Raw genomic sequence first — 12,653 nt, 5'->3', positions numbered from 1 at the left:
GCTTCAAAAATTCAGGAGATAGAGGGATCAAGACACATTGATTCAAATTTGCTGATGTTGAAATGTTTCCATTGCAGACAGATGAAATGCACTCACATGTTTGGGCATGGCTTCACTTCTGTGTGAGGGAGAGGAGCCCACAGGCCTGCCTGGGCTCCTGGGAGTTTACTGGAGGAGGTTCATCTCCAAATGCCAGTCTGGGGATGGAGCCAAGCATTCCCCCCAGCCTGGACTAAACCAATCTGGACTGAATGCATGTTTGTGCCAACCTGGACTTCTAGCTGCCTTAAAAATGCAGTCTTGAAAAAAAGGGTAGAAAAGGAAAGGCTGATGCTTTGGCAATTCATTATCTGTCACGTAGTCCAAAGCCATGAAACATTCTCAGTAGCTTGACTGGTGGCAATTTGCTATTGCATGGCACCACAAAAGCAGTTCCTCATGCTTACAGCAGTCACATTGACCGGGCACGCTTTTCACAATTCCTCCAGATCAGTTAGATCCACGACCACTTTCAAGAAGAGAGTGTCATCTCTGATATAGGTGTTCTTCGGGCTCTCCAGGACGGTGTGCGGCACGAAGCGCGGACAGCCGGAGGCGATATTCATTTCTCCATCCGGCCGTTTGAAACTGCTGCTGTTGGGGTCAGCTCTAAAGACTTCCACGATGTGATTTTTTTTCCCACTTTGGTCCAAGAGCATGAGTGTAACCTTCTGCTTGAAAGGCCACAGCAGCAGCGAGTCAAACTCGCCCCTCATGACCACGAAGTAGAGGGAGATGTGCGTTCCCTTTCCCGAGCCGTCCCCGTTCAGGTAGGCTCTGGCACACAACCTGTACCCACAGCGGCTGGTGTAGAAGGGCTGGCTGGCTATGGCCAGCACACGGCCTTCCACTGCCTCTCTTTTCTTCTTCTTGTAGTCTGTGATTTTCCAGATTAATTTCCCGTTGTAGCACGTGCCTTCCAAAAGCTTAAATCGTTCTTCGTTTTTATTGAGCTGCGCTTTGTGATCATTGATCTGGACATCATGTTCGCGGAACTGTTTTTTCAAATCATCTTAGAGAAGAGGGAAATAAAAAGAAATAGAAAAAAAGAGAGACATTTGGTAAACTAAAACCATCAGAGCACCCAGGCTCAAGCTGGCAAAACTGATCTACCCAAGCCTGAGTACAGGCTATGAACTACAGCTGTTAACTTTTTAAAACTGTAATTGCAGCTGGTAGTTGAATAAGAAAAGCTGTCAACTATAAATCGTGAATGCCTGAATAGCACCACGGCCTCCATCACAGTGCAGGAGCCAAACCAAGGCCAGCTCTGTGGCTCTGCAATGTCACTGGAGGTCAGGAGACACTGTGCAGTGGGAGAACACCACACACACCATCACGGTTTGGTCTCAGAATGCAAGAAGAAAGCCCTTTGTAGTAGCACCAGAGCCTCTACCTAGCCACCAGTACATCAGCAACCCCCCATGTGTGCAGGGAAGTGCCAACATACCCAAGCGCTTGTTGTATGTCTCCATCAGGGCAATCTTCTGTTTCACGGTTTCAATTGTGTCAAACAGGGGCCGCAGGTCTAGTTTACTCTGCTGCTGGTTTGCCATCTGTATTAGCTGTTTTACTTGTGATTCTAGGCGTGCAGACTTATCCAGGTGAGTGGCCAGAGCCTTCCCATTTCATGCCATTGGAAGAGGGTGGGAAGTAGAAACAAGAGATATTCATGAAACCAAATATTTGCTTTGAATTAAGATAGTGAAGTCTTTAGCATGTCAGCAGTAGCAACCATATGATGCATTCAAAGTGCTCTGCTGGCTTAGGAACTTATCCCACTGCTCCTTCATGATTAATTCAGCACATTTACAGACTGAGAAGCCATTCCCCATTCAGAGCCCATTCACACTGCACCATTTCATTCAACTCATTATTCAAATTTGCACCTGCACATTTGCCCTGGGCATCTGACCATGAGGATTTGTACTGTGCTTTTCACCCAGATCATGTATCCAAACTTCTGTATCGATTAAAATGAAAAGACAATACCATATTGTAAACAAATGAGAAGGTCTTGGGGAGATTTGTTATTGCTGTGCCATTAATAAAAACTATTACTGGAGAAACATATTTCAGGATGCAAAAAAGCAATTGGTAAAAAAAGTAAAATCAATGTCTCACCTGAGTGCTTACCATCAAGTTGCTATTGTTACCAAACAGTTGTGTATACTGTCTGAATTCCTTCTCACACTTCTTAATGGCATCTGCTAGCTGCTGGATTTTAATCTCTTTACATTCTAGGCTCTTATACAGGTCAGATATCTATGGATGGAAAAATCAGAGTATAAATGCTAAGGAACACCAAAACATACAATGCAGAAATTATAGCGTATCTGACTATATAAGAGACAGTGGTAAAGTTTACAATGCAAATCCTCTAAGTGAGCTAGATAGAGCACTCCTTCATTCACTATTTGTGAATAAGCAGTAGCAAGAACTGAATAGATCTGTGTGGCTCCAGGTGCAAAGAGGCTCCTATCTCTCATTTCCATCGTGATGATCCATTCAGCTCTATAGTGGGATAATATATACTTACATGCACAGGTGCATGTGTGCGTATATGCATTCGTTTCCTCTGCTGAGGTCTAACCAGCAGAAGAGATGAGTCAGTGAGGGATACACACTTCAAAACCAAGTTTTAGCAGTTTGGGACTCTTATTTCTTGCATAAACAAGCAAAGAATAAGTCCCCCATCGACTCAGTTAACAGGACTGGGCGTACACCCAGTGTCCCCTGCTGAGAAGTGATCTTGAGCAGAGAGGTGCTTGCAACTGGCTCTGCTGTCCTCTGTGCTGCCTCCACACAGAGCAGGTGACCTGGGCAGCTAAAGGCTGCTTTTTGGAGCAACCTGGCTAGTCAATTTAACTTTAAAATACTTTATCTCTAAACCTCATATCCAGTGTAAAGCAGAGACTGAAAGCAAATGAGGTGAGCAATAGCAAGGTGCCTCCCACTGTGCCTGCTGGAGAATATATGTGCCTGAGCACAGAGAGGTTTCCCTGTAATTGACTGGCTTCACTAGAAGAGCTTATTCTGTCTTCTGAGGTGTGAAAAACCATAAAAACAGTCTTTTAAAATGTACCTGATCTAAACCAGGCAACAAATGTAGAATCTCATATCATCCTCTAACCAGTCAAGAACTGCTGAAGAGTGCTCATTAAATATGACTTACTCGCTCTTCCAGCCGGGAGTTCTTGTCTAAAATCTGCAGCATGTGTTCCCTCAGGGCACTGTTTTCATGTTCAGCAAGTTTCCCTCTTTTAACCTTAGTGAGGCAGAAGGAGGAAGTGAAAGAATAAAATAATAAGATAAGCAGATTTTTGAAGCTGTTGGTAAAAAAATTATTGATGCAAACATTCAAAATGTCTCCTTTATGCCTTGAAAGGGAGGGAAGGGCAGTCCTGATTCTCTAGTATTTCAGCTTAGCCAGCAGAAATGGTTGTGAAAGGACATAAATTGGTTATTTTAATTATTCTGATGGTTTGGGAGACAAATTCCAGTCCTGGTACAGACAAAGATCTGTAAAACAGTACCTTCACATGACAGCCATACTGCTTATATGGACAGTCCACTTCTGCCTCGGGACACACAGCGTGGTGCTTTTCAATCTGCATGTATTAATGAAGCAGTTTGTGATTAAATAAATACTTAGTAATTTGAAGCACTAATAAAATTTAAATACCTGAAAAAAGGGCGAATAAAGGCCATTGTCATGACACCACAAATCACTTTACCAGGAAAACAAGTATTCAGAATCAATAAGCAAGCCAGGTATTTTTCCATGCTGCAAAACACCCATGGCTTGCAGTGACAGAATAATCCACTTAGAAGATGGGAGATATATCCTTTCTAGGATCGAACAAAGGAAACTCTTAGAGCAATTAAATTTTATTGGCATGGGCCAGTGTGGTCTGCAGCTTTCAGTTTTCATAAATTTATGTGATCTGCTGAATTGCAGTAGCAGAAAAAAAATAATAGTACCTCTTTTTTCAGAATTATTTGTGAACAGTTTTGGAGACAAGGCACAGGATAATCAGGACAGTCATTTTTCTCATGATTCTGAAGAATAAGAAAACAGAACAAGGCAATGGCTTTCATTTTGTAAAGTAGTATATACAGAGGAAGCTATGCAAAAAGTAATCCCAAACATACAAATGCAAGTCACATATCCCTCTGTTGTTCATAAGAGAGCATCAATAATTGGTATGATTTAAAGCACATTTATTATACTTTCTCCTTCAGCTACTCAGCCAAATTTTGTTTCAGGAGTTAAGTGCCATTGCAACGCTAGAAACTTTTCACTCAGCAATATCAAGGGGAAACAGGTGATGGCTTCCCAGGAATGCTTCATAATCTTACCTTTATGTTAATTAACACCACATATGTATTACAGTACTGGCACCTCTCTTCCCGAAATTTACAGTGCTGGCTCAAGTGCTCCTTCAGGTCTTTGCGAAGAATTCGATCCTGACAGCCATCGTTAGTGCACTGCATGCTTTCAAACAAACACTGCTGCAGATGCTCCTGCAACACACAGCAGCAGGTTAAATGCCAAATGGCCAGTGTGGTTTCCTCCAACCAGCAATCACCTAAGAATTCAGAATAAGAATGAACACTGTGATTTACAAAGGCTACATAAAGCAAATGGTTCTTATTGAAAAAACAACACCCTAAGGCAAAGCTGGAACAAGCTAAAAGCTGTAATATATGCTACTTACAGTGTATAGCTGTCATAATCTTTGTACTTGAACCACGTTGCTACAATAACTCTGAAGACAATCACAGGAATTTAGCTGATCATAAATACACAGAGCTGTCATGAAAATCAAAGGCTTCAAAATTTGATCAAGCAAACCAACCTGATATCGCCCCAGAATTACTTTTGAATTGCAGTCAGGAAAGTTTTTGCAGAACACATGCAAGTTGAGAACTTCTCTTTTACAGCAGTTGTCTTTGAATACCTGTAAAGGAAGCAAACCAGCTTTAAAATGCAGTCACACGAGATGTTATAAATAATATAAAAGAACAAAACATCACTAGAGATCTTCTAGGTGTTCAAGCACAGACACCACAATTGTGAGTATGGCTCTTGATAATTCGTATTGAAAATTTGTATTGAAACTATAAATTCAACCATTTATGACATTTCTAGTAAGCATAGGGATTTTTTCCCCCACGTAGTTATTCCGGAGATGCTGATCCATCCCACAACCAGCAGGACTAGTAGCAAAGGAGCTGTATAACCACTGCCAGCTAGAGCTAACAGGCTCTGAAAACCAAACCAGCTCTGTGCATGCTCCACTCTGTTCAAGCAGTGCCTTTGGGATGGAGGTGATGCTGAGATATCCTTTCTGTCACTTCTGAGAAGCAGCACTGTTCTCAGCTGTGTATGCAGAAGCAAACGAAGCCCCCAGAGCAAACTCAGCCTTATTTAGAGATCTTCCTGCATTGTTGTCATCGAAATTTGCAAGAAGATGACAAATGAAAAACAAAAATCCTGTGGAGAGTCTGATTATAATTTCCTATCAGGATTAAGAGAGAGAGGAAGGAGATTTTTTATTTCCCTGGAAAATTTCTGGCAGGACCAATATATAGTATACTTTTAATCTTTGGAATATGAATAAGGACAAATTAATCCATTATAAAGCAAAACAACAAAAAGCAACAATAGCTTGCAAAATAAAAAGTATTATCTCTCTTTTCCTCTAAAAGTTACCCAAAAGTAAATTAGGTCTTCAGGGTTAATGAGATCTAATGGAGATAATCAAGAAAGCAAATTATAGCCAAGTTAAAACGAAGATAGCCAGATAAAGTAGATACCCCAGCATAGGGCTTTAAAAAGCAAGTCAGTAAAATCTCCATTAAAAAACCAGACATCTGGTGACTTGGATTCAAAGCTTTGTGAAATTCTTCAGCACTTTACTGGAAATACAGAAGACTGAAATGAAATAACTTTAGAAAATGAGTTATAAAATTAAGCTTAAGTTAGGCAGCCATAATCCCTTTCTGGGAGAGCATCACTGAGTACACTGCTTCCTTTAGCATTATTTCAGAGACAAAAAAACCTGCTCTGCCCTGAGGACTGAAAGCCACCTTATTCTCAGCTCTCTTGCCTTTCCCATGTATATGCTGACTGCTGAAATAAAGCTATAGCCACTTACCTCATGCATTTTTATTGTTTCTTTGTCGACAGGACAGGTGGGTACTGCATTTAACTCTCTAGATCAAAAGAAGAGTCGTGTTAACCCACAGGAAATTCAATTTATTTTATGAAACTGGGCTATGCTATAATCCGACTCTGACAGAAGTCAGCAGTAGATAGCATTAAAACAACAACAAAAAGTCCTTTAAAAACACTTTCATCTGGCAACTGCACAGCCAAATTCTGCCCACAGCTCAAAGAGGACATAAAGCAGTAACCGTGAATACGTAACAGAAGGCAGAGTCTGTCCTAAGAATGTTCAATGGTAAAAACCACAAGCTGTTTTTTAATTAAGAGAACATTGTCGCTGTCTGACCATCTGCAGATCACAAATGTCATATCTCAAAATTCTCATTGTGTGCTTTAAACCCAGCCTTTGTCTACTAGAAGCAGTGCCCTCCTTGCTATGCCACTAAAAGGAGATCTAATGGCTTTTTTTAAAAGGCATAGGAATCATGTAAAATCCGCAGTCATAGAGGCAGTGCAAAAGGAGTCAACCCAGAGACAAAGCAGCAAACAGGAGGCATCTAAAGTTCACCAAAGGTAATTAGTGACATCTATCCACATAAAGAGGCTCCTCTGCAACCTTTCCAGGTGAAATCCTGCCCTCAGGTATAGTACAGTCCATAATGTATTCCCAGATAGGTCTGGAGGGTACCAAGCAAGAGGGATGCCAGCAGCCTTGTGATCTGACTGCACCATCAGGTAATATTAACATCAGTTTACAATTCTGCTAAATTCAGAGGAATTACACAGAAGCAAATGAACACAGTCTTGTCTAACCACCAGCACCAACACCATGAGACATCAAAGCAGCAAATTCCTCTGAAGAGCACCATGGCAGACAGACAGACCACAGCAGCATCTCACACAGCACTATCAGCTTACATCAACAGTTTCTTTATGCTGACTTCCCTGTGGCTCACCAGCACGGGGTAAGGTCTTCAGAGACACCTTAAAACACTGAGCATGCAGTCAGTGGTGTGAAAAGTGCGTATTCTATGGCTCTACGCAGATATTTACTGTATGTATTTTGTTGTATTGATCAGTAGTGCTGTATTAACATTTTAATAGTATGGTAAATGTAGTTTTGAGGTTAAAAGGTAACTTTTGTAGTTAAAATAGGACGTATGTACTTGGAATTTTTTTTTTTAAGAGAGGAATGAGGTACTCACACCAGATAGCAGCCACAGGACACCTAAATCTTTCAGGGAAAGAGAATTTATTGCTGTCTTATCAGAAGAAATGAACTTCTTCCTGCCTTGCTCAGCCATGAAGATGCCGTTTAGGATTAAGAGGAAGAAGTTGACACTGACCAGACTGAATCCTTTGTTTGGATGGAATTTATGCATCATGTATGAGATGTATGAATATGCAACTGGCTGTTACTTTTAAGGGTTAATCCTTTGTTAATGGGTGTCCTTTTTCCGGCTTGTGCTGCCCAGAAAGAGCTACCCAGACGTCCATCACTCTTTGTTTCTGTTGTCTCATATTGTCCTAATCCAAATTGTCCAAATCATTATTACTCTAATTTTATTATTATTTTTATAACCATTTTATTACTATTAAACTTTTAAAATTTTAAAAACAAGTGACTGGCGTTTTTCACCCTGGGTTCAACAGAGCCCTGCCATTGACTCCTTCAGCCTCTCACTGGGTGGGTAATATTACTATGGCAATCACTGCTGATTTATAGGAGACGTGAGCTGCTTTTTTTAGGAAGGAGAACAGGGGGAGCCTGCGGACACGGGAGGAGTCTGCTCTCACCTCAGAGTGAGGATGCACTGCTGGCAGAAGCGGTGCCCACAGCCCGTCTGGTGGGGGTTGTGCAGGACCAGGTGGCAGTAGGCGCACTTGTACCGCTCCTCCAGGCTCTCCACAAACTTGTAGTCGGCGTCAGGCTCGAAGTCCAGGGAGCCAGTGCTGGAGGAGTTCTGGCGTGTGAAGATGCCCGAGAGAGCAGCGGGTTCGTCACAGGCCATGGGAGCTGCGCTGGGAAGTGAAGCAGATGCAGGGAGAAGCTCTTCAAACACTCCCTGGCAGCCACTCTGCCTCGGCTACCGCTGGCAGCAGGCTGCTGCTGGCAGGAGGGCTCTCATCTGCAGGGGGGAGACAGGTTTCAGAGGAAAACGTGGTGCCAGCTATGGAAAAACAATAAACCACTCAGAGAACCACAAAACAAAGATCACGCTGCAAGCATCAAAGCACACTTCTTCGGAAAAGAGCTTCACAGTCTGAAAATTATTCCACAGAATTGTGATTTTTATGGTTTGCTTGGTTTTTGATTTTTTTTTTTTCTTGCAGCTGTACTTGGTCTTAAAAAACGACAAGAGTCAGACACAGCTGGAGAAAGCAGAGGCCAAGTCTTGGCCTTAATGTTCACCAGGAAAGTCTCCACTTAAAGTAGAGCCCACCCACATGAATTTACAAGTTCATTGCACTGGTTCAAGCAGGAGATGGCATTGTAGTTCACAGCAAGGAGCATACAAAAAAGAAACCAGCAGGGGGATTTTACCTTCGGTTTAGGTGTTACAGGAGTTGAAGCCTCTTAACTCGACATCTTTATTTTCCTGCTGATCATTCATTTCTAGCAGTAAACTCTTATTTTACTGAATTATGTGCAAGTTTTCGGCTATATTAATTCTATCTGAAAGAAGTGGTGGGGGAAAAAAAGAAAGAAAAGCAGGGTTGCGATCAGAAGTGTGACATAAGTTTTTCTTTCAACCTGCCATAACTCAAACACAGCACAGGAATGCAACGTTAATCTTCCAGTAGGAAAAACCTTCAACATTTGTTCCAAGCCTTAAGCCACAAACCTTGAGATTTGCCACCAGTCCCTCAACTTTGCAGTTTTTATTTTTTTGCAAGCAGCTCAAGCCCTAGAGCCACTCTGGTTGGCATTTCTTGCAGCTTTGCACCCAGAAGACGTTTTCCTTACAGGACTGTACAAAAGCACAACACACCTCAGCTGCCAGATCCTGATTTCACGAGGGAAGTGCTCAGTTTTACAGCTGTGCTGTAAAGGATGCTGTCTTTTCTGTGTGCACCACCCACCCTGTCAGTCTTACTGGCATTAGCACCTGTCTGAGAGCTCTCACTCATCTCCTGTAAGGTCACCGAGGGCATTTGCTGCTTTTGGAGGGAAGCAGGGCCAGCACATCACCATTAACAACCTTGTGTCTGGCATGAAACAGTGCACCCAGCGCTGACACTCTGCCCTCCCTCTCTGCTGCAGTGGCCTCCTGGCCCACAAAAGTAGCAATTAGTGAGCTGCCACAGAGCACCTTGGGCTTCAGAGAGCAACATCCATTTTCCTTTCTACCTTAACAATCCATACCGGGCGAGGAAATCCTGCAGACAGATAATGTGCCTGATTCAAAAACACACCAAAGCACTTAACCAATTAAAATGTATTCCACAGCCAACATTTAAGTGCTCCTGTAACTCAGCACCCTTGTTAGTGGCTGTACACAGTATTCACTTCCCCAGCTTGAGAGAGTCTCCCTGCCTTTTACCAGGCTGAATGTCTGACATACTCCAGCACAGCTGAGCATCTAACATTGGTAGCCCTCAGGAATATGAACTGTAATCATATTCCAGCCATTAAAGACTTATTATTCCAACAGGAGTTTGCAAATTACCCTGTTTGGTTCCTCCAAATGAACAGCCTCCTGCTTCAAACCAGACAGGGCTGTCCATTTGCTTCTTTCATTTTTAAACAGTTGATCTTTCCTCCTCTGAAAATGCAGTTCCTGGTTCCCTGACACCTAATAAAGAGCAATTCTCTTTTCCTCACGTCAACCAGAGATGACAAAATGCAGCCTGAGGGATTACCAGTCTCCTGTCTGGGCTGCCTCGGTAGCAGATGCCAGCAGCAGCGGAGTGTTCCTGCTGCTTCTAAGGCAGATGGAGAGCTGTCACCATTAACTTCCACAGCATGGACCACCCACAGGATGAGCTGCCTAAGAACTCACTCTGCCGTGGGTCGGTTGGTGACAATCCTGAAACAAGTTTCCTTCCTCTCTCTTATTACTGCTCTCTCTCCCGTTTACTTGGCATACAATTCCCTCAATCCTATCATGCTCCAGCACATACCTCATCTGATGGTATGGTTTAGCAAGCTAATGCATCTCTGTGTAAAAACACACTAAAATAAAACCACCACCAACAACAATTCTATGTTTTACCCATTTTGCCTTTAGGGATCTTCCTTAACTCCAGAAACTCCAGCTGAGGTTACATATTTTAGGCAAAAAAGTTATGGGACACATTAAAAAGAAGCACTCAGCAGCCCAAAATTCCATCAAGAAACTCCTCCAGAGCTCTCACTGCTCCTTAAATAAACCAAAACCACTCCCATTTCTTTCTGCAAGGAACCACTCTGCTGTGGTACAACACATTCCAACTCTCCTGCTGAAAAGAGAGCCTGTATCTCTTTAAACACCTTCATAATGCACCCGACCCAGATCCCACTCCTAAAAATGGATACTCTTGGCATCTCCGTGGAAGCACCTCCTCCACCTCAGCCTCACCCAGGATAGTACTGCACAGCTGAGGGCACCTCAGGACACAGGAAAGAGCACCCCAGGTGAAAGGGGAGGCTGCCTGCTCAGAGGGCAGAGCGGAAACTCAGAAGATGAGGGAGTTCACCGCTGCTGCCAGCCTTGCAGGAGCTTTGCTGAAGGGCATGCAGCTGTTCTGCTGGAAGAAATGGGCTGCTCCAGGAGGGGGCTGTGGATGGCAGCGCTTTGCCCAAGCTGGAGAGGTGCCCGTGTGAATCAGCTGGGGAGACTCAGAGGAGCTGAGAAGCAGCAGCACTCGGTGGGATGCGATCCAAAGGAGCCATTCCCATGTCATTCCCATGCCAGCACTCACCAGTGACTCAGGGCGCTTGCAGCAGCTCTGCTCCCACTCCTGACTCCCAGCGCTCGGGCTCTCGGAACTGAAACCAAAGGGAAACCGTCAGGGGAAAAAGTGCTGGTAGGTGACAGTGAGAGCAGCCCAGGGTTATCTGAATCAATTTCCTGCTTACGCTGATGCCTGGCCAGCGTAGGTAGGGGCTGAGGTAGCTTTCACTTCTGTCTGCTCACAGCTTCCAGCAAGGGGAAGCTGTTCTGCCTTTGTGTGTGCTGCAATTTCTCAGCACGCGTGTGAACTGTAACGCCGGTTTAAAATAGCAGAGAGCGGCAGGCTCGTGCTGCATAATGATGCTCTTGTGGCAGACACAGTGCATACTGTAAAGGGATTTTCACTGCAACAGCACACACACAAAACCCCCATGGAGGGTATGGAGACTGAAAACCAACACATTAAAAAGAAAAGGATTTCCCTATACTGAAATAAATAGAATTAATTATGCCCACACATAAAAAAGTGGTATGAATCACTAGGAGCTAAGCCCAAGTCCTATAAACAGCTACCAATGAGTGGGAGCTCAAAGGCAGTGCAGTACAAAGGGCTCCCAGCTGCACCTTCCCACACTTGAGCATCCCAGCCCTGCCTGCACCACTTGCTGCACAAGCAAAATGCTTCTGGAACAACTCTTTCTATGCAGATGCCTTAACCTCACTGGAAATAATCCAAGTGGAAGAATTTTCATAACAAACATAAACTTTATAAATTGGGAGCTATCCTGTTTTAACTACTACCACACCAAACAGAGCCCAAATATTTCCAGTAAAATGCTCCACACTTAGAATTGCTTCTTGTTCAGAAACTGAACAGAACATAATAATAATGAGAAAAATCAGCATGGGCATGACTTACTAGAATATAAAATTGTATCAACATTTTAAAGCCATGTTCAAACAGCTCCCCTCCAGCACGGCTGCTCTCTATCTACAGCACCAGCAGTCAGAATGACAGAGGCTGTGTGGAACCTTGATCACACTGAACTACTGTGGACGGATTAACTTCTTATAGCAACAAAGACATACTTTCTGCACTCAGGAAAAACCATTCCTTACGATGTGGTTGCTTTTTTAAAAGAGAATACATTTTTGCTGTTTTCTCTCATATGAAGCCAATCATTACCCCGTGAGCTGTGAGTGCACCATTACAGCCAAAACCTCCAGGACAGCAGAACCAAGCACAGGCACTGGGTGCCACCACGTCTCAGACTGAGAAGGGAAAATGTCCAGGTTGTTATCACAGATTTGATCACCACACATGGTCAAGAAGATAGGATCCCTTGTCCTGCTGCCCAGAAAATGGGGCTGAGAGCTCTGCATCTGCCAGGTTTACTGCATGAGGGGAGGGTGAGGCTCAGCCACCTCCAGGACTGGGGTATTCCCAGTAAAAAGCACCTTCCTCACTTACCAGCTTCCATGACACACTTACAACAGGGTACAAAAAAAGGTCATGCACCTACCTTTCTGTAGCTCTAGTCCAGCTCTCTTGCTTTGCACTA

At 43.5% G+C, this 12,653-nt stretch overlaps 1 protein-coding gene across 1 annotated transcript; it reads right to left on the bottom strand.

Annotated features, from left to right (window-relative positions):
- Positions 1-418: 418 nt before the first annotated feature.
- On the bottom strand, positions 419-11,177 carry TRAF5 (TNF receptor associated factor 5). The gene is made up of 12 exons (XM_084203043.1): positions 11,120-11,177; positions 8,760-8,887; positions 8,012-8,343; positions 6,204-6,261; positions 4,902-5,003; positions 4,402-4,566; positions 4,024-4,101; positions 3,576-3,650; positions 3,215-3,307; positions 2,164-2,304; positions 1,490-1,658; positions 419-1,051 (listed from the first exon to the last, which is right to left on the bottom strand). Exons 3-12 carry the CDS (start codon positions 8,224-8,226, stop codon positions 474-476), a joined length of 1,674 nt encoding a protein of 557 aa, XP_084059169.1. The 5' UTR covers positions 8,227-8,343; positions 8,760-8,887; positions 11,120-11,177; the 3' UTR covers positions 419-473.
- Between the last annotated feature and the right edge of the window lie 1,476 nt (positions 11,178-12,653).

Source organism: Fringilla coelebs (genome assembly GCF_963513975.1).
Source record: "Fringilla coelebs genome assembly, chromosome: 3".
Taxonomy (NCBI): domain Eukaryota; kingdom Metazoa; phylum Chordata; class Aves; order Passeriformes; family Fringillidae; genus Fringilla; species Fringilla coelebs.
Note: the sequence above shows the minus strand (reverse complement) of the source record. Positions and strands in the feature narration are given on the sequence as shown.